General features: G+C 41.7%; 1 protein-coding gene across 1 annotated transcript in view; it reads right to left on the reverse strand.

Moving 5' to 3' along the window:
* Positions 1–2,835: 2,835 nt before the first annotated feature.
* The window catches only part of PLAGL1 (PLAG1 like zinc finger 1), a 50,502-nt gene continuing 30,447 nt past the window's right edge, over positions 2,836–22,890 (reverse strand). The window contains exons 2-7 of the mRNA XM_045010926.1: positions 16,459–16,614; positions 15,010–15,122; positions 12,510–12,659; positions 6,502–6,627; positions 5,090–5,586; positions 2,836–4,429 (exon numbers count right to left, since the gene is read on the reverse strand). Of these exons, the coding sequence (XP_044866861.1) occupies positions 3,163–4,429; positions 5,090–5,586; positions 6,502–6,627; positions 12,510–12,659; positions 15,010–15,122; positions 16,459–16,614 (2,309 nt within the window). The 3' untranslated portion in view covers positions 2,836–3,162. The remainder of the gene's footprint in view (positions 4,430–5,089; positions 5,587–6,501; positions 6,628–12,509; positions 12,660–15,009; positions 15,123–16,458; positions 16,615–22,890) is intronic.

The following is a 22,890-nucleotide window of genomic DNA, read 5'->3' on the forward strand; positions in this document are numbered from 1 at the left end:
TGCATAAAAGTGTGGAGGAAGCTACTGTGTGCCTTGTTCTTGTCCTATGGATGGACACATTCTCCAGGGCTCTCAGTGGAGGCCTTCTTAAGAACACTAAATTTACAGAAAAGAAAATCTCCCCCTGCCCCAAACTCCTACTTTAAAATAAGTGACACATCTTTAGTATTTGTAGTGTTCTGAGATTCTAAAGATAAAAATTCTTACTGTGCTGCCCTTAATGATTCAATACAAAACAGGGCCTGTGTTCAAGCTTCCCCTACATTTAAGCTTTCAGGAATGTTAGAATTTGAATTTATTGCCAGGATTAAAATAACCAATTACCTTTTTCATTAGAATGTTTTAATCACCATTACCTCATGCTATCTAGAAGCTCTAGTAACACAGTGATTCATGTTACTTTTTATTTGAATTTGAAGCACTCTTCATTAACTACAGAAGACTAGCACCCCTCTAGAAGGCAAATTGCTGTATTTCAAAATAGCTTGAAAGCAGGTATGGGCACAGGTTCTCTTGATGGATCATAAATCTGAACATTTCCATTCGGAGCATGGTCATGATTCTTGCTCAATATCTGTGTTTCATTTTCTTTTAACTATGACCTTTAAGTGAAGGAATATTATTTAAATATTTAGTTAGACCTCTTTGCAGAAGTTCAAACCAAGCTGATAAAATGCTCAATATTATATGTTTAGACAATGCCTATAAACATCCATATTGTTAAAAAGATACAATATTGACTACAATAGAGACACAAAAGTGACTACAATATGCAAGATTAGAAAGGACAACACAGTAAATGAATTCATCTAAATCTACACCCACACAACAAATTTTTAAAGCTTTATCCATAACGTCCTAGAATAATTAAAAAATGCACAACAGGCATACACTATCATTCTCTAATTTTTCAGAGATGGGCTTTTTTAGTAGTTCATTAATAAATCAATCTATTTTTAAACAATGGGACTTGAGGGCAGAGAGCACCTAGTGGGATTTGGACTTTACATTTCTATGTTTTCTTTTGATGCAGAAGAACCTAATCAGCAACAGCAGCAAACTAAAAACACAGGATCTTTGTGAAGTGGTTTACGAAAGATGGATGGACCCTGGTTTTCTATACAAACTGTCTTTAAAAAAAAAAAAAAAAGTGTGGTATCTTTTGCAATTTGCATGAGTTCACCATACCTTGTCAGTTGATGGCACTTTGACACCTGAAGACTTTTAGAAAGGAACTATATACAGACAACTTACAAAAACAAAAAAGAGCATATTTCTGTTTTGGTTTATACATATGAATGTAACTTAATGGCTAGATATAACCTGTTAAATATTACTGTGCTGAAACCATAAATATAAAATTACTTAACATTTTCATACCTGCTATATATTCATCCAACTTTAGTGGGGGTTAGACACTGTATGTAGCTGTGGAAGGCACACCATGGGACCTTGTCTGATCTTGCAGCCCTTCTGGATGCAGACCAGTCATTGACTCTAACAAAAGCTACCATGCATATGCTGAGGACTGTAACATTAAGCTTATGTTGCTAGTGTAGTTTAGCTGCCAAAGAACATTTGTGCTACAGATTGTTACACTGAATAAGTATCAGAGGGGTAGCATGTTAGTCTGTATGTCACCGGACTCCTTGTTGTTTTTACAATGAATAATCGCTTTCCTGGCTGAAACAAAGGCCATCATTATCAACCAAAAGTGAACAGAGCTTGCTTGGATGGGGAACATAATCTTTACTGAGGCTATGTCTACACTACGGACTGTACAGTAGCATAGCTGTGCTGCTGCAGCTGCACCGCTGTAAGGTCTCCTGTGTAGTCACTCTATGCCAGAGGAGGAGAGCTCTCCTGCTGGCATAATTAAAACGCCTCCAACAAGCAATGGTAGATATGGCGGCGGGAGAGCATCTCCCGCTAACATAGTGCTGTCCACACTAGCGTGTTTGTCAGTGAAACTTTTGTTGGTCGGGGTGTAGTTTTGCCAACAAAAGTGCTAGTGTAGACATAGCCTGAGAGCTAGATTGTGCAAGGGGCTGAGTCAATGGGACTACTTGTGCTTAAAGCTAAGTATAGGCTTAAGTGCTTTCTTGGATTAGGCCCAGAATGCCTAGCATCTTGCAGGATCAAGGTCTAAATTAAAATTAATGTATTGTCTTAACCACATACTTCCTCTTCAGAAAAAGCCATTTATACAAGACATCTATTCTTAGGCTACGACGGTGGTAGTTATTTCCAGCCCTGGAGAAAACACCATATCTCCACACACAGCGGAAGTGCACTTCAAAAAAACAAATTCTAGTTCAACTTAATCACCACAGCCATGTTTTGTTTTTAAAAAAGTGAGAGGAGATAAAATAAGTGAAGTCATAACTTAAATTAAAAATTCTTAAAGCTCAGTGATTAAGTGCTTGCCATAAAAACCTACTGGACCCTCCTAGATTCTACATATGAACAATGTTCAAGTCATTTGTATAAAACAGGGGTAGGCAACCTATGGCACAGGTGCCGAAGGCGGCATGCGAGCTGATTTTCAGTGACACTCACACTGCCCAGGTCCTGGCCACCGGTCCGGGGGGCTCTGCATTTTAATTTAATTTTAAATGAATCTTCTTAAACATTTTAAAAATCTTATTTACTTTACATACAACAATCGTTAAGTTATATATTATAGACTTATAGAAAGAGACCTAAAAATGTTAAAATGTATCACTGGCACGCGAAACCTTAAATTAGAGTGAATAAATGAAGACTCTGCACACCACTTCCAAAAGGTTGCCGACCCCTGGTATAAAATTACTGCAAGTCATGGCTCATTTAAAAAGTTATGTTTCCCACCCTCACCCCCATAGCAGCCATCATGTTTTGTGCCTGTTATAGATACATTTGTATTTCCACTGAAGAACACTAGTTCAACTATTTGGTTTAATTGTAAAAACATGGAGGGTATTGAGGGGAAAATATGGCATTGTTGAAAGTGTCATATGCTACGAAACTAGTAAAGTATTATATAAAATACATCTATTCATTCTGTTACTTCCTGGAACATTCTACAATGTTTATAATGTCCTTTTTAAAAGTTCGAGATGGTTTAGGGCTTTCCTCCTTTGCAAATCTGGGTATGAAAAGGAGCCCTAAAAAAGGTGGTAGTTATCTGAATGCATGGTGAAAATGAGGCAATGTTACAGAATTTGTACTAGTAGATGGAAAAGAATGAGGGACATGATGAAGCTGATTTAGGGCCACTCCACCCAGAGCTAGCTGTGCGCCTTGCTGTTGGCTGAGGCAGCTCAGCCTGTGTGGTGCTTCCTCCTGACCAAATGCCATTGTGATGTCCCCACTGTTATTCTGGATATCACTCTGAGGGAACTGCCAGAAACCCAGTATATGAGTAAGATCCATGGAGGGCATGCTAATAGATTCAACTGTTGTCACAGTCTCCTTGTGCAATATGTACTTGCCAGCATCACCTGCAGCCCCCGAGGAAGCTTCTTCCAGATTGACTTTGTGAGGTTCTGGTAAAGGCAGATCCTCGAGTAAATTCACATTATGAGCTTTAACATCCACTTCCATGGGTAGGTTTTTGAGGGATGTTGGTGCAAATGAGGTAGTACTCAGTTCATATTTGTTGTGCCGATGAAGATTCTGGTTGGTAGGAATTGATGGTGGAGATGGTTTAGAATGAGTGGCTGAGAGACTATCTACACAGCTCATCCTTAGCAAATGAGGAGGTTCAAAGGGATGAGTAGACTGGAGGCTTTGTTGACAGTGAATATGTGGGCTGCTGTACTCTTCTGCTTCTAATGTGTTCGGAAGCCCATGCTGCATAGAAGGCCTCTCAGGAAAAGAGGACAGGATACTGGCATCTTCCTTCAGTCTGAATGGAGAGAAAGGGGCAAAGAGACCCTGCAAGTCACCATTCTGCAACCTGCCCTTCAGCAGCTCTTGTGGATGTGTTTTCTTCACGTGGCGAGTCAAGTGGTCCTTGCGCCCAAATCTCTGGGCACAAAACTGGCACAAGAAGTCCTTGCAGCCTGTGTGAACCACCATGTGACGCCGCACATCTTTGCGTGTATAGAAATAGTGTTCACAATGGTCACACTTATGTTTCTTTTCCTTGGTGCTGCTGCCTGGCTTCCCTGCATGAGTTTTGAGGTGTTCTAACAACACTTCAGTGCCAACAAACTCTTGGGAACACACCCTGCAGGTAAGGTCACCACTGGTGGCTGCATGAAGAGCCAGGTGTCGTTTGTAACCCAGCTTGGTGTTGTACTTTTTGCCACACTCTTCGCACTTGAAGGCCATTTTGTTGGGGTCATGAGTCTGAAGGTGATTTTTCAGATGGTCCTTTCTGTGGAAGGTCTTTTCACAGTAACCACATTGATGAGATTTCTGTGGAGAGTGGGTGGCCGAGTGCCTAAGACAGAAGAATAACAACATTTTTACAGAACTCATGCACACAAGTGGGATACAGCTTCAAAATGTGAAGGCATTTGCACTCTCTAGGGTAACAGTTTTCAAAAAGCCAGACTCTATTAAATAGCAAACTAGTGGGTTTTTTATAGTCTGTAGAGCTAGATGAACATTACTGCAAGAAACACCTTTTGAATAGCAATTATAATTGTACTTGAGAGGCAGAGAATGGCTAGTGCCGAAAACAGAGGACTGGGAGTTGGAATACCTATTGTCCTGCCACTCATTCATCCTCCCTGTGCCTGTTCTCTCATCTGTAAAAGAGGTATAACACTTACTCTCAGAAGTGAGGTGAGACGTAATCAATTTAATGTTTGTGAAGTGCTCAGGTTCCTTAGAAGAAAGGGCCCATATATAAGCCCACCTGACTTGGGGCTCAGGTGTATGCGCACGCTATCAGAAAGGATAGTTATAAGCAACATATGGCAGTGAATCTGTTTTATTCACGCACCTTGAACAGCATTTATTTAAATCTTAACATCTTATATAGAAATATGACCAATGGAGTTTAGCGAGTAGTTGTCACTAGTGCATGCCAAGAAAAGACATCTTTTCCTCCCCACACCCCCACTTGGAGGGACTGCTATCCCTTCAGGAGATGTACCTTATCAGTTTGTATTTGGAAATGAAAGCTTTCGTGCATCCCTGCTGGGAACACCTGTAGGGACGCTCTCCTGTGTGGGCATAAGTGTGGGCTGTGAGCTTTTCAACAGAAACAAATATCTTCCCGCAGAGTTGGCAGTGATAACTGTCTGGCTGCTTCACTTCTCTTTCCTTTAGTAGTGAAGATTGACTATTTCTCCATGTAGGCACAAATCTCACAATGGAACCGCAAACACTTCCTGAGCTGGCACAGGTAGACTTTGCACTAGGGGAACAGGAAATGGCCCCATAGCACTGGACAATGCTTGCGCCCATGCCAGTTTCACTCAGTTTGCCTTTGGTTTTGCCCTTTGCTTTTAGAGGTTCTAATTTATTTGCTGGTCTGAAGCTGGTGAGAAGTGCTTTGTCTTTAGTGATGCATTGGTGAGATTCCAGCAGAGCTAAAGTCCCAAAAACGTTACTACAATTGGAGCATATCCAGGCGTCGGCACACTCTCTCTGCAATGAGAACAGAAACAGTTCCCTCAGATTAACCATTACAAAGAGAGAGAGGTCACATTCTTCTCACCAGCCCTATGTTGTCTTTGGTTGTCCCAAGGCCTCTCATTTCCCTCAGTGACAGGCGCAGGCACAGCACGTAACTGTCCCACCCAGACTGCTGTTGAGTTGGAGACATATTAATCTTAGCTGTGTACAAGCATGAAAACAAATGATTGGTAAATGATTATTTCCATGTTGTTGTCTGATGTTTATTGCTATTCTAGCTCTTGCTGATCCTTTGGTGATTTCCCCCCCCCCCTTTTTTTTTTCAGTGTCTCTGTGCTTATTCTTATTATGGAAGCGCTAGTCACAGTTCCATAGTTAAGACTGAGTCAAGTTTTCCACTTAATTTTAGACTGAGAGCATTCTGTGATACTGCAGCTGTACAGAAGTCATGGGCCTGTGGGATTATTCTGCCAACAATGCAGGGTATATGTGTGTGTGTGTGTCTCTCTCTCTCTCTATAGAGACATGGAGAAAGAAGAAAATAATGAGATGTAATAGCTTTTGTGCTTTAACACTGGGGGGGGGGAGGGGGAAGGGGCGGGCGCTGTAACATGTATGCCAAAGAATTAGGACATAACAAGCTAGAGCAGTGAACGGGTGAAAGGAGAATTTTAAGGACTGGTGTACTCAGTTTCCCAAGAATGTATGCCAGCATGTTAGTCTTTCCAGAGTTTACCATTACATGCCAACACTGTATTGTGCTCTGTTTAGAGTACAAGTACAGTATACAAAGTAACAGCGCTCCAGATACTTTTCTTTTGCTATTTGATTGAAACTGTTAATTCAATGTTAGACTAGTTGACAATCATTTTCTGTCATGTGAACTGGGGCAAGGTGTTGGCTTGGATGCAGTCCTTGGACACTTACTGTTGTTAAAACTGGTGATAAAGCACAGATATCAGATTCTTCTTTGATGACAACTGCAGAAGCTTCCATAAACTTGGCGTAATCTGCAGCATACCACACTTTTAATTCTGTGTGGGGTTCAATTGGCTGTGAATGGAAAAAAATCCCCAGTATTTACTTGTATTGTCTTTGTTTCTATAGGAAACGTTTACATCTTATTTAAAACAGATGGTAGTCCAGTTGTTGCCTTTACAGCAACTGTTTTCTTCATATCTGCTTAAACCCTTGATAGCTTATGTGATGCTGTATGGAATATGGGTGACCATTTATTATAATATTGATACCAATATTATAAAATTGCAATGAATCTTACAAGATGCGCCATGTAAGGTATTAGTGGAAAAGTTCTGATTTGCTAAGTATAGTGGCTTTGTTTATATGCATGTATCATCTTTGTATCATGAGTTATTAATATGTATGATATCTGCATCTCCAACCTGTGCTGTTTCTGGATGATATTGCTGATGCCAGTCTGTCTGGAACTATCTAGCTTGTTGGATGGCCAATCAAAGGCAATCAGCTCTACAATGAACCTATTGAGAGAAGCCAGGAGCTATGCCTATGAGCAGGGCCGGCTCCAGGCACCAGCATTCCAAGCAGGTGCTTGGGGCAGCAATCTGCAAGGAGCGGCAGTCCCTGTTGTTTTGCCCCCAAGCAGCGCGCCGAACTGCCACCGCAGACAGCGGGGGCAGTGCGTGTGCCCTTAGGGCAGCAGGCGCGTTTCCGCGGCGGCGGCAATTCGGCAGCAGCTTCTATATTTAGCTGTCAGCGGTGGCTTCAGCTAAACATAGAAGCTGCCGCCAAATTGCCATCACCGCGGAAACGCGCTGCCGCCCTAAGGGCACACGGACTGCCCCCGCTGTCCACGACGGCAATTCGGTGCGCTGCTTGGGGCGGCGAAAACTGTAGAGCCGGCCCTGCCTATGAGTCAGCAAGACATGTAGGGACATGCCTGTGGACAGCGGATTACAAGAGCTCTTCCATGCCCGTGAGCTTGGGTTTGGGACAGAAGATGTACAGGCCACATGGCAAAAGATATTGAAAGGCAGCTGCATCTTCTCCATTTTGTCTTCAATCCTGCTTCTCACCTCTGGAGAAACTTCTCTACAAACTGAAGCTTTGAACAAAGGACTGATAGACCCATCCAAGCTTTGGATGTGTTCCAGAGGGACTCCACAAGCCAGCAAACTCACCAGTGCTGCTAAGAACCTGATATATGGACTTTGAAATCTTATGTATGTATACAATTGCTTTCACCATTTAATGACTCTCTTCTCATTCTTTTCTAATAAACCTTTGGTTTTAGATACTAAAGGATCGGCTGGCAGGGTGGTATTTTGGGTAAGATCCAACCTAATATTGAGCTGGTTATGTGGGTGGCCCTTTGGGGGATCAGAAGAACATTTTGTGTAGTGACTAGGGTTTTAAATAACTTCTCACATTACTGGACCTATGTGCTGTTTGGGAGCCAGAGACTGGAATTCAAAGGGAGCTGAGTGATTTCTTTTTTTTTTAAGCTTCCTGATAACCAGTGTGGGGTCAGGAGCACAGTTTAGTTAGTTTCTGTCCCAAACCAACCAGTCACACAGTTGTGGGAGAATCTGCTCTCCTTTTAGCAGCCTGACCTGGTCTTGGCATTTTCAATGTGAGCTACTCTAGGTACCTTGGTTCACAGCTTAGTTTCAAAATTCAACTTTTTCTTTTTTTAAGAACAACTGTTCAATGTGAGTTGAAAAATCAGTTATTTATTTGTACAATTCCTAAAGACAGGGAGGAGGAAATTTAACAAAGGTCAGTGAGGTTAAGACTAAGGTAAATACTATATCATAATATCTTTAGCCAATAATAATGCAAATTACAGAAAAATACAGAGTGAGCAGCAGTAAATACATTAGCATTTCACTCTTTGTTAAATTATTTCCATGCTGCTGTGGAGGAAACAGCAAAGATGATCAATGGCTGGGTCTTGTGCTACAATGTGTGACATCTTTACATCAATAATTTTGTTCTTTCCTAGCATCAGTGTTTAACATGGGAATGATGGGGTAATACTTACAAACTCTTAAGTGGCCAGATGGACTTTGAGCATGGATGATGCTTACTCACTTGTATACTGTGGGATTTTTGTTTTTAAAATGTGTGTTGTAACGATTTGTCATTTGCAGTAGTATTCCACCAAATTCTCTAACAGTGTCCTCTAGTCACTCAATAGGCAAATGAGAGCTAAATAAGTGTCACTTAAAACTGCTGCTATAAAATGTGTATATGTACAAGTCATTTTTATTTGTCTCATTGCAGTTTCCTTTCTTTGTGCCAAACTGAATCTTAAGGATCTTCATCTCTGTATTATAAAGGGGAGAGGAGGTGTCGCCACTTTTTACTAGTCTTAACAGATTTTTTTTTTATGGTGTTCTTTCTCCTGCCTGTAGGAAATAGCTTTCTCTGTGACCAACTCCATGGCTACTCTGTGAAGCAAACAGCAGGGTGTGCTTTAGTATAGCAAGTGGCCCTCTCTCTCTCCCAGGAACAGTTCATCACACTCCCACAATACAGTGAGCAATGCTTTTCCTCAGGAATGAGAGGAGCAAGGTCACTATTGAACCAGCCTCTCATATGATGCAGAATACACCCAGGCTGGTAAGACTCGATCCACCATACCCTATTCTTCATGTTAGATATGTGTGACCAAATTTGCTGCTGGAATAAATGAGCACAGCTCCATTGAAGTCCACAGAACAGCACTCATTTACACCTGCAAAGAGTTTGACCTGTAACATTTAAATTATGCAAGAAAATATAGATTGACTAACTCATTATCACAACCTTGAAGAGAAAGCATTAGGGCTGTTGATTAATCACAGTTAACTGATGCGATTAATTACAAAAAATTAATCGTGATGAATCGCACTGTTAAACAATAGAATACCAATTGAAATGTATTTTTTTTTGGATGTTTTTCTACATTTTCAAATATATTGACTTCAACCCAAGGTTACAGCACAGAATACAAAGTGTACAATGCTCACTTTATATAATTTTTATTACAAATATTTGCACTGTAAAAATGATAAAATAAATAGTATTTCTCAATTCACCTCATACAAGTATTGTAGTGGAATCTCTTTTTTGTGAAAGTGTAACTTACAAATGTAGATTTTTTTTTGTTTGTTACATAACTGCACTCAAAAACAAAACAATGTAAAACATTATAGCCCATAAGTCCACTTAGTCCTACTTCTTGTTCAGCCAACTGCTAAGACAAACAAGTTTGTTTACATTTACAGGGAATACTGCTGACTGCTTCTTATTTATGTCACCTGAAAGTGAGACCAGGCATTCACATGGCACTTTTGTAGTTGACGTTTCAAGGTATTTACGTGCCAGATATGCTAAACATTTGTATGCCCCTTCATGCATCGGCCACCATTCCAGAGGACATGCTTCCATGCTGATAATGATTGTTAAAAAATAATGTAGACTGAACTCCTTGGGAGAGAATTGTATGTCTCCTGTTTTACATACATTCTGCCATATATTTCATGTTATAACAGCCTTGGGTGATGACTCAGCTCATGTTTGTTTTAAGAACACTTTCATAGCAGATTTGACAAAACAAAGAAGGTACCAATGTAAGATTTCTAAGGATAGATGCAGCACTCAACCCAAGGTTTAAGAATCTGAAGTGCCTTCCAAAATTTGAGAGGGACGAGGTGTGGAAAATGCTTTCAGATGTATTAAAAGAGCAACACTCGGATATGGAAACTACAGAACCCAAACCACCAAAAAAGAAAATCAACTTTCTACCAGTGGCATCTAACTTCGATGATGAAAATGAACATGCGTCGGTCCGCTCTGCTTTGGATCATTATCAAGCAGAACCCATCATCAGTATGGACACATGTCTGCTGGAATGAAGGTTGAAGCATGAAGGGACATATGAATCTTTAGCACATCTGGCACATAACTATCTTGAGATGCCGGCTACAACAGTGCCTTGTGAACGCCTGTTCTCACTTTCAGGTGACATTGTAAACAAGATATGGGCAGCATTATCTCCTGCAAATTGTAATCAAACTTGTTTGTCTGAACAATTGGGTGAAGTAGGACTGAGTGTACTTGTAGGCTCTAAATTTTTACATTGTTTTATTTTTGAATGCAGTTATATTTTGTACATAATTCTACATTTGTAAATTCAACTTTCATTATAAAGAGATTGCACTACAGTACTTGTATTAGGTGACCTGAAAAATACTATTTATTTTGTTTTTTACAATGCAAATATTTGTAATAAAAAATAAATATAAAGTGAGCCCTGTATACTTTGTATTCTGTGTTGTAATTGAAATCAGTATATTTGAAAATGTAGAAAAATCCAAAAATATTTAAATAAGTGGTATTCTATTATTGTTTAACAGTGCGATTAATTGCAATTAATTTTTTTATTCGCCTGACAGTCCTAAAAAGCATTTGTTTGTGCTTTCCAAATACTACTACTAGCAGTTTTACTTATACAGCATAGATGTAATCATATTTTGTATAAAATCACAAAAGTACTGTGGATTGCTCCAGAATCCTGAATACAGATCTATTCACCTCTACAAGACACTGTGACAATGTTACATGTTACCACCTGTCACTTTTTACACTAACTTTCTTACGTAGCCAAATACTACTAATACTTCTATTGCACTGTATATCTTAAAAGCACTTTACAACCATTAACTAATTCTTGCAACACTCCTGTGAAGTAGGTATTATTCCCATTTTACAGATGGAGAAATGGAGAGAAATCAGTTAAATAACTTCCCTAAAGTCGCACAGAAAATATGGGGCAGAGCTGGTATTAGATACTGTGAGTTCCTAACTCCTAAGCCTCTAAAAAAGTCCTACTTTAGAGAAGATATACAGTAGCTCAAGTAAAATATGGTTTAATAAAAAAAGCAAAACAAGAAAAATTTGGCACATTTACTCCAATACTAGAAAAGCTTCAGCTTTGTGAGATGGTAAGAGAATAAAATTGCATAGTCTTATAGTAAACGAAGATTTACAGCTGCTGTAGTCTTAGGATCCACTTTATAGTGGTCAAAACAAACAAACCCAAGAAGCAAGTTGCTATATTTCATTTCTACCTATAAATACAGAGTTTCTCTCAGAAAAATAATAATCCAGAGAATCTCTCAGAAACTGGTCACCTTGCAACAGGATCACAGTGCTAGAAATTCTGAAAAGTAAGTCTCTAACTAAATCACTGTTCTCGAGTATAGTATTCAGTACTGTAGAGCTTTCAAAGTTTTCTGTTTAGTATCCAGTTTCTGAGCAATTGGTCTCCAAAAAGTTGTTTCAATATATATCTAAGAAAAGAAAGGTACCATCTGTCCTTTCCGGAGCAAAGCTGTGCTAGAGCAAACTCATCACAAACCAATGCAGATTTAAAAAAGAATATTTTTATAACAGCCAGGCTTAAACTACAGTTATCAACCATGCTATTTGAGTTGGGGTTTTTTTACCACCACTATCATTGTCTTTCCTATCCTTTGCAGTAGATTCCATGCCACATTAGGTCTAGTCCAGTGGTTCTCAGACTTTTGTACTGGTGACCCCTTTCACATAGCAAGCCTCTGAGTGAGACGTCCCTTATAAATTAAAAACACATTTTTATATATTTAACACAATTATAAATGCTGGAGGCAAAGCAGGGTTTGGGGTGGAGACTGACAGCTTGTGACCCCCCCATATAATAACCTCCCGACCCCCAGGCAGAAGACCCTGGTCTAGGCAGAAGGCCCAGTAAGCAGCCTGTTTGATTGATTGAACATTAAGTGTTATGAAGGGATGTATGTAATGGAGAGGAGGTTACTTAACCATAATCAGCCTCTCATCTGTGATGAGGTGAGCCAGTCTCCTCAGTTTTTGGGTACAGTAAGCTATCATTTGAGTGGTAGTCATGGAGGTGGTGTAGCCTTAACTACCTTAACAGTTGTGAAGTAGACTTCTCCAGCGTACTGATAGGCTACAAGGGTCTGTTCTTCCTGGTTCCGGGCAAGTCGGACAAACATCATCCAGTTACCACAGTCTTCATTGGGAGCATCCAGAAAGTACTTTCCGCCATCTTTCAATACCTGAAGAAAAAGGAGAGAGGTTATAGGAGAAGGGATGAGTTACAACAGAGCTGTGGAATTTGAGTTAGGGACAGTGCTTTTTTATATATTTCTTTCATACACAGATGTTTTTAAAAACAAAATAAGTGACACTTAAATGAGCCAACTAAAAAAAAAAGGTTAAGACTGTACAATTTCTGAGGGGCCCAGGCACAGAAATAACCATGTATTTGTTTGAAATATGTAATTACAGGTTATATTATTTGTCAAATGATTTTTAGAATGATGTAAAAAGATATTTTAAGGTTTAAGTGTAAGCAGACAGAGAAAGATAAGCTTTGAACTGTAATGCATTTCTTAAGTGCTTGATATCTCAACCTTCAGTGCTGTGCTGAAGTTTTGTTTTGTATGGAACAATTATATAATAAGTCTAATGGGATAACATCCAGTATATTGATACGTCAACGCTCATCCCTCTTGACTGACCACATGCTGTATTCCCATAACAATAAGGACATCATACTAATGAATGACAATGCCTGGAAAGTCTCTAATTCTCTCTGCTTCACTTTATTCCTTCTGGATTCCTTTTAGATGGAAAAAGAAAGGAATGTGTTGGGCAAGAGGCTTCAGATCTGCTGCCAGGATGTCACCCTTCAGTGACATACACTGAAAGATGGATTGTCTTGCAGTAGCAGTATGTCCATTTTCAGTATGTTGACACTTCATGCACAAATATGCCATTTATCTGCTCCACTGGTCATCTGAAAGCTCTTGAGAGTTAAGAAGCAATTATGTGAAACACTCTACATTTCCATTGCCTTTGGGAGCTTTCCATCTAGCATTGTAGTTGCTGATGAAAATACATTTCTGCTGCATAAATGCTGGTCTCAGTCACACTCGGGATTCTGGCAGACAGAAGGCAAAGCTCCTGCTGTTGTGCTGAAAGAAATTCAGGGTAAAGTCTCACACCATTCTCTCCATCTCATGAGGTAACTCATCAGCCATTTAGAATATAAATCTTAAGATATTGAAGGGGATAGAGGGACTGACAGAGGAATGGGGATGGGGGAATTGTGTAAAGCTTGGTTAAAAGGCAGCTAAGAGGAGGAAATTAACGAGTGTTTGATTCACTCAAACTGGCATAGTTGTTATAAATTATACTCCCTGCCCCAGTACAAGTTGCTTTGCATGGAGGGGGACAGTGGTGGGTGTTGTTTGCACTGTCAACCTCCCAAAGGGGTTCCATCGGAGGACAGCTTTAACTTGCTGGCAGAGGCTATAGGCAGCCTTTGCTAGTGGGGTTCCTACCAGGTGCATTGTATCAGCTATTGCCGGTCACTTTCAAGGCCGCACTGGTTGTCCATGGGCCTGCCTGCACAGTGGAGATAGCGAGTGTCCTATGCCAATGCAACCTTCCCTAGGCAGTTTATGGCTAGGCTAGCAGTGGATAGTGTAATCCAGAAGGGAATCAAGGCTAATAACTGTAAACCAGTATTTTTTAAATTTAAACAAAGGTGTGCTTGATTAGGATGGTATACCTAGATACAACTGTACGCAACTTTTAAGATGCATATTATTTATTTGCATTGTGGAAGTGCCCAAAAGCTCTCATCATTGTGCTGGGCACAGTACAAACTCATAGGAAGACATGGCTAAATAGCTTATAACCAAAAGAAACAAGACAACAACAATGATATAAGCAATATGTCAAAGGTTGTGTCTCTTGTGGTTTACATTGAAAAAAATATGTGCCCCCATTATCCTGTTTTCCTCAATGAACAGGTGCCTTAACCAGTTGCTGCCACTATTGCTGAGTCAGCCATAGAAAAAGATTAATCTTTGGTGTGAGTGGGTTGTTTTTTTATAAAGTCAAATGGTGCCTGGATTACTGGTTAGTGAAAATATAAAAGGACAGACTCTGCCTGCTCTTTCTAACCCTCTGGAAAATTTCCTAACAGCGATGACTGAGGAATAACACTCCCATTGAACTAGCAGAACCCCCGGCTATAGACATTTTAAAAATAGATTGGGCAAATCCAAGCCAGCACCCCATAGCATTACACTAGAAGATCAAATTGGTCTGCATCATATATTATGTTTGTATCAAATTATGCATCACTAGATCAAAATTGGAAAACCAGTTGGCAATTAAAGTTACACTGACCTGAAAATCATGAAACTTTAGACATGACTGCATGTGCAGTATGAATACTCTTGCATATGAAACTTGAATAGGAAAAAGAGAGATGCTTATGCCACTTAAAAAATAAATAAATAAAAAATTGAAATATTATAAATCCTGCTGCAATAGTTTAGAACCCAGCAAAGAAAATCCTCCAAAGCCCGCCTGAACCTCTGAGTTTATTACCTGAAGAACTAGCCTGTTGTCATCATAGTGCGTAAGTTTTGTAGATAGTTTCCCAACATAAGGACCAAATTGTGTTCTCTTCTGTATAACTTTCTTAGCAAACACTCCAAGGACTGTGAATAAAAATAAGACCAGTCTAAGAAGAATATGCACATCATGATCTAAATCCCAAATATCTTCAACTGAGGGAAATGAACAAGTGTAACATAGGATGGACACATGGAATTCCTCTCCTAGACTCAGGCTGAGGAATAAATCAGGCAAGTATTTCTAATGCAGGGGTTCTCAAATTGGGGGTCCTGACCCCTCAGGGGATCACAAGGTTATTATACGGGGCGTCTTGATCTGTCAGCCTCCACCCCAAAACATCACTTCACCTCCAGTATTTTTAATAATATTAAATATAAAAAGTGTTTTTAATTTATAAATGGGGTCGAACTCAGAGGCTTTCTGTGAGAAAGGGGTCACCAATACAAAAGATTGAGAACCTCTGCTCTGATGGGTAAAATTTTCTGTCACTTTTAAAATGGGACTTGGGTAACATTTCCAAAACCTCCTAATTCACGATGAATTGCCAATTTTCCATATTAAACTGTGGGGCTAGAAGTATGGATCAGTCAGAATGACATGAGCGTCAGCAGGGCTATTGTAAACTACTAAATATCACTTCCCCAGGGTTCTGCATCTTGGCACGTTTGACACGGCTGTCCTCTCCAGCAATCAGTGTGTATAAGCTATAAAAGTACAAAGTAAGCTATCTTACATGTTCCATTATTCCCCCATATTAACAGTGATAGTACTGCACAGAAGACCTTCATTTTCTGCAGTACTATCTAGGCAGAATTAGAGTTATATAACAATCATTGGGGAATATTAGCAAGGAGTTTGTAATTCCCCCCCTCTCTCCAAACTCCAATGAACTACCATGTGGCCTGAAAGAAACAATACAATCTTTCTACAATGCTGACTTTAGATGCTGAAAAGGTGAATTGTACTGAACCTTCATATGCCGTCTGAATTTTGTTTCTTTCATTGCTACTTTGTTTATTGAACCTCTTTCCCCCTTTGCATGCCTATGTCACAATTAACTGAAGTACCTATAGGTAGGGCTACAATTTTGTCATGGAGGTCACAAATCATGAATTTGAATAACATCTATGAAATCTTAGAAATGGCTGTAGAAATACATTTGATGAGGACCTCCAAACGAAGTGACATTGTCACCAGGTGCACGGGGTCACAGCACTGCTCAGGTTTGGTCTGTCTGCCCCTCCATCTCCATCAGTGGTGGGTTCTGGGATTTAGCTGTGCTCAACCGAAAATTAAGATAGGCTGTTTAGAACTATCTGAACAAAATACCACTTCAAAGTTACTTCTGAAAACAAGCAGTGTTAGTACCTTTTTGTCGCTTCTTTCCCAAGCCATAGCCGAAAGAGCTACGATACTTACTCTGTTGGTTCCCAGCTCGCAGCTCCAGCACTCGCAAAGTGAGGTAGTGAGGTAGGGTAAGGCGGGCTCGACTGGGAATAACCCTGTCTTTAACCCTGAAGAGTGGTCCATGGAGTCTGCATTCTCCTATAAGGCTTTTGCTGCAGTCCTCACACCCTATAAGCCAAGAAGAAAGTTCCCAATTACAAAAGTAATGTACTATCCTCCCCCTAGGCCCAAGAAGTTGAGAATGAAAAGGAGACTGCAGAATAACATCTTACTCTTATAGCACCCTTCATACTGGAGGATCCCAAAGCCCTTTGCAGACTTAAACTGATACACTCGCTAAAGACACGGCTCACTTCACCCTCAAGTGAAATACAGCCACCTCAGGAGAGGCGTACTGCAAAAAAAATTCTGCATTTCCATGGACACAGAATTTGCCCCTTGCTGCAGAATTTTCTGCTGCCATGAAACTTGTCACATCTATCCCCTCCTTTCACTCTCAGCATACATCTACACTGCAATAAAACACCCGGGGCTGGCCATGCCAGCCCACTCAGGTTCAGGCTGTGAGGTTATAAAATTGCAATGTCCATGTTCAGGCTCAGGCTGGAGCCCAGGCTCTGGGACCACAAGCTGAGATCAGCTGACTGGGCTTTTTTTATTGCAGTGTAGACACACCCTCACATGCCAAAGCAGAGCAGGGAAATCATGCTAATCAGTACTACGTTCCCGCTACCTGAGCTCATGCAAAAGGAGTACAGGCCAGCACTGATCAAAGTACTGCTCCTAACCCAGCGGTCCCCAAACTTTTGAGGTCTATGCCCCCCACTGCCCCTGAGCTGGGGTCAGGAGTGGGGCCATGGCTTGGTGGGGGGGGGGCGGAATGCAGACAGGTTTAAGGAGGCCCAGGCTGGGGCTGCAACTGGGGGGTAGGGCTGGGGTCAGAGCCGCGGCCAGGGCTGGGGCTGGAGGTGGGAGTGGAGCCACAGCTGGCTGTGGTGGGGGCCAGCAGTCCAGCCCTGTGGCCAGGTGTGGCTCCACTCCCGGCCTTGCCCCCAGCCTCAGCCCCAGTTCGGGAATGGAGCCATGCCCAGCGGCTGATGATGGGAACAGGGAGAGCCGCGCACGGGGCCAGGAGCCAGGGACGCGGCTAGGGGCCAAAATGGAGCAGAGCAGGGGACAGGGGAAGGGGCTGTGTGGTGCTCCTTTCTCGACCCCACTGGGGCTGGCCCGGGCCCTGCAGCACCTCCCCAATGGTTCTTCATGTCACCCTAAGGGGGCGCGTCCCACACTTTGGGGATCTCTGTCCCAACCTCTAATGCTGCAGGGTCCTATCTCATAACAAATACATTTTCTCTGCATTAGCAGTTGCATAGAAAAACTGGGAGAGAATTTCACCCATCCCCTTACCTGCCCAACCTGTGTGTGCATATAAGGATTCTTCACCCTGCTGGCTCTTTCGGTCATGACTAAGAAGGAAATGTGCCGCCTGCTCCATCACCAACAACTTTCCCTGAAGCACTTGGCTTCAGGACCCAGCCTGACCACTTGCTTGGCTTGAGAGATCTTAGCACAAAATAGTTATACTGCATATTAACATAATACAGCTTCATGTCTCCTCCTTACCACTCATAAAAACTATACCTAAAATGAGAACTAATTAAATCAAACTATTTTGGAAAATGTTGTGCTATTTTTGGATTTTTTTAATGCCTGTACCTTTATGGATATGATTGTTTCCCCAGTTTAGGGTGTCTTACTGCATAGTATTGCTATAATATTTTGGCATGTAATTCACAGAAAACATCCTTTTTTTGGACTATAAAATTACAGTTAGACTAAAATGGTTTAGAACAGATTTTGGGGGTACTTTGGAACATATGTCCCCTCAAAAGATTGGGTATTTTGAGTACTCAACTTCATCAGAAACAGGTAACTGACATCAAAAAATCAAAGCAGATTAATCAAGACATTTATTTAGACCTGTTTAGCACTTGTCTGCCTTCGTTTATGTTGCTTTCCAGAGAGACAGAATGAAAATGATAAATCTATTATTCTAGAACATGAATGCAGTTTGATGTGAAAGACAATTAGTTTCTCCGAGTGCTGAAATTAAAGACATTAGCAAAGACACTTGATACAGGGTTCAAATAATTGTCTGTGCATGGGTTTAAGTGTGTATGCAATTTTATTTGCCAAAGTATTTGAAAAAAAAATGTAGGTGTTGCATGTTGATGGGAAATATATATGCACACAGAATTCTCAAAAAAATTGTTTACATGTTTTGAATGCCAAACTTCAAAGGAACTGCATAAAAGCTATATATACACCTGTTCTTAAAATTTGTAAGTGAGGTCCATGTTTAATAGTTTATACTAATGAGTATAAATCAAATTTTCAGTGCAGTGTATAGCTGTTAAGCTCTAACATATCAAGATCAGCAGGAAACGTGTGGCTGAATGACTGCGCACCAGTTGAGAAATGGGCCCTTAGTTAATACCACAGAAACAAGCTTACTACCGAGGACTCTAGAATTCAGGTGAGAATGATTCTTACAATGAATAAAACTGTCCTTTTTTAAGGAGCTACAAAATCTTATTGAGGCACACGGATGAATGCTCATATCAGTATAATGCCTGTGTTCTTGTGCAGCACAAAAGACTATTTTCACTCTTTTTTCCACCCCAGACAGCATGAATTTTTTGAGGTTCTGAGTCCCCAAAACTCCAATTTATTTCCGTGGGAATTCAATATCTCTGAAATTTACAGTATTGCCAATCCCAAGCATTCAAAGACCATAAACCATGACTGGCTAAAAAAAATCATTAGACTTTAATAAATAATAAACTGGGATCTTTTTAAATTTCCCTCATGATGTTTAAACTTTCAAGGTTCATATTTTCCTGTTAGTTTTGGCATTATTGAGGGCTAGAAACCTACTTTTGTTTTGTATTTTAAATGAAAGCTGAGATTCTCACATATTCAATTATTCCAGAAGCGTGAGCTACAGAAAAATTATCAAAAATCATGAGACTTGTAATAAAATCACAAGTGTTAGCAAGTGAAATTCGGCCAATTTTATTCAGGTACCTAAGTATGGACTTTGGGGCCTATCCTTTGGCACTAGATTTGAAAATGCTGACCTAAATTTTTTATTTTTTTTAGGAAGCCACTATTTGGACAACCAAATAACCATAGTTGGGGAGGTAAGAAGTGGTAAATCAGCATGAGACAGGTTAAAAAAAAAAAAAAAAAAAAACTTTCAGTGGATACTAAAGCACTGGGAAGGGGGGAAAAAAAACCATAAACGAAACCAGATAATTAATTTAGTTTTACAACAACATAAAAAGCCTCTTCTTGCCTCTCTGACTTTCCTGTGCTGTCCTTCCTGCATCTAAGAATGAGTCATCAGAGCAGCCTGAGAAGTATCAGCAAGATAGCAGTTCTTGGTAAAGATGAACATTAAAGCTAAATGAAACCGTGGCAAGTGTCTGTAAGTCTGGCCTGGTCTACACTACGCGTTTATACCGAATTTAGCAGCGTTAAACCAATTTAACCCTGCACCCGTCGACACAACGAAGCCCTTTATATCGATATAAAGGGCTCTTAAAACCGATTTCTGTACTCCTCCCCGACGAGGGGAGTAGCGCTCAAATCGGTATTGCCATGTCGGATTAGCGTTAGTGTGGCCGTAATTCGACAGTATTGGTCTCTGGGCGGTATCCCACAGTGCACCATTGTGACCACTCTGGAAAGCCATCTGAACTCGGATGCACTGGCCAGGTAGACAGGAAAAGCCCCGCAAACTTTTGAATTTCATTTCCTGTTTGGCCAGCGTGGAGAGCTCACCAGCACAGGTGACCACGCAGAGCTTATCAGCACAGGTAACAATGCAGTCTCCTGAGAATCGAAAAAGAGCTCCAGCACGGACCGCACAGGAGGTACTGGATCTGATCGCTGTATGGGGAGAGGATTCCATGCTAACAGAACTGCGTTCCAAAAGACTAAATGAAAAAACATTTGAAAAAATTTCCAAGGCCATGATGCAGAGAGGCCACACCAGGGACTCAGTACAGTGCCGTGTGAAAGTTAAGGAGCTCAGATAAGCCTACCAGAAAACCAAAGAAGCAAACAGAAGGTCCGGGACAGGGCCAAAACCATGCCGCTTCTACGCTGAGCTGCATGCAATTCTCGGGGGGTCCGCCACCACTACCCCACCCCTGTCCGTGGATTCCGAGGTGGGGGTGGTAATCTCAGTCATGGCTGAGGATTCTGCGGACGGGGAAGATGAGGAGGAGGAAGAGGAGGACGAGCTTGCAGAGAGCACACAGCACTCCATTCTCCCCAACAGCCAGGAGCTTTTTCTCACCCTGACGGAATTACCCTCCCAGCCCTCCCAAGCCACTATCCCAGACAATGAAGCCATGGAAGGGACCTCTGGTGAGTGTATCTTTGTAAATATAAAACATGGTTTAAAAGCAAGCGTTTTTTAATGATTAATTTGCCCTGAGGACTTGGGATGCATTCGCGGCCAGTATAGTTACTGGAAAAGTTTGTTAACATGTCTGGGGATGGAGCAGAAATCCTCCATGAAGCTCTCCTGGAGGTACTCCAAAAGCCTTTGCAGAAGGGCAGGGCAGCCTTATTCCGTCCTCTATGGTAGGACACTTGACCACGCCATGCATGTAGCAAGTAATCTGGTATCATTGCATGACAAAGCTTAGCTGCGTATGGTCCCAGTATGGTCCCGGTGTTTGCTGGCATTCAAGCAACATCCGTTCTTTATCTGGCTTTGTTATCCTCAGGAGAGTGATATCGTTCATGGTAACCTGGTTGAAATTCAGGAATTTAATTAAGGGGACAGAGATGGTTGGGCTGTTTGCCTGTGGCATAAAAGAAGTCCTTCCCTGCATTTAGCCAAGCGGGGGGGGGGGGGAAGGGGCGTGGTGATTGGCACTGAGCTTTTTTGCGTTTGGCTAGCTGGGATCTTCCCTGCTACCAGCCACGCGGTGGTGGGGAGGGTGGCTAGCAGCGATCTTCCATGATACCAGCCACGTGGTGGGGGGAGGGGTAAAGCGATCATCCCAGAGATTTGGATGGGGGCGGTTCTGGTGTTGCATGTTAACAGGAAAGAAGCAGTACTCAACGGGCTTTGCTTGCTATTTGGAAAAGGAGGGCGCTGGATATATGAAGGCTGCGGAAGCCGAAAGACAATGGCTTACCATGGCCACATGCAAGCCGAATTCTGAGGCCCGGACCTGCGTCTGTGATCTCTAACACCAAAGCCGCAGGCACTCAATATTAAGATGCAAAATGCGACCTTGTAGTGAGATCACATGTGCTCTGTAAGGTGAATAGTGTTGTTCACCGTGAAAGAGTATAACCATTGTTCTGTAAAATGTATATTTTAAAATACTTCTCTCCCTTTTTTCCCTCCCTCCTGCAGCTGCAAATTTTTCAAGTCTCTCTCCTCCATCCCAAAGGCTATCTCAGATAAGGCGGCGGAAAAAAAAGACACAAGACGAAATGTTCTCAAAAATCATGGAAGTGACCCACAATGAAAGAGCTCATCTGAATGAGTGGAAGGATGTGGTATCAAAGTACAGGAAAGATGCCAGTGACCGTGAGGACAGGAGGGACCAATGTGAGGATAGGAGGGACGAACGTGAGGAGAGGAGAGACGCTCGAGATGAGAGGTGACGGCAGGAAGATCAGCGGTGGCGGGATGCAACTCTGGGGCTGCTGCGTGATCAAACTGACATGCTCCGGCGTCTGGTGGAGCTTCAGGAACGGCAGCAGGATCACAGTGTGCTGCTGCAGCCCCTGTATAACCGCCCTCCCCCCTCACCATGTTCCTTAGCCTCCTCACCCACCAGACAACTGGGGGGAGGCTCCGTGCACCCGCCCATTCCACCCCAGTGGACAGCCCAACCAAAAGGCTGTCATTATTTTGAAATTTTTTTAGTGGCCTTTTCCTTCCCTCCTATCCTCCTCCCAAACCCGACCCGGCCTACCTTGTCAGTTCTCGCCCTCTTTTTATAATGAATTAATAAAGAATACATGATTTTTAAACAAGAGTGATTTTATTTCCTTAGGAAGCAAGTGGTAATCGAAGGGGGAGGGTGGGTGGCTTACAGGGAATGAGTCAATCAAGGGGGAGGGGGATTTCATCAAGGAGAAACAAACACAACAGTCACACCATACACTGGCCCATGATGAAACTGGTTTTCAAAGCTTCTCTGATGCGCACCGCTTCCTGGTGTGCTCTTCTAATCGCCCTGGTGTCTGGCTGCGCGTAATCAGCGGCCAGGTGATTTGCCTCAGCCTCCCACCCCACCATAAAGGTCTCCCCCTTACTCTCACAGAGATTGTGGAGCACACAGCAAGCAGCAATAACAAAGGGGACATTGGTTTGGCTGAGGTCTGAGCGAGTCAGTAATGTGCGGC

This window comes from Mauremys mutica, chromosome 3 (assembly GCF_020497125.1).
Source record: "Mauremys mutica isolate MM-2020 ecotype Southern chromosome 3, ASM2049712v1, whole genome shotgun sequence".
NCBI classification, from domain to species: Eukaryota; Metazoa; Chordata; order Testudines; family Geoemydidae; genus Mauremys; species Mauremys mutica.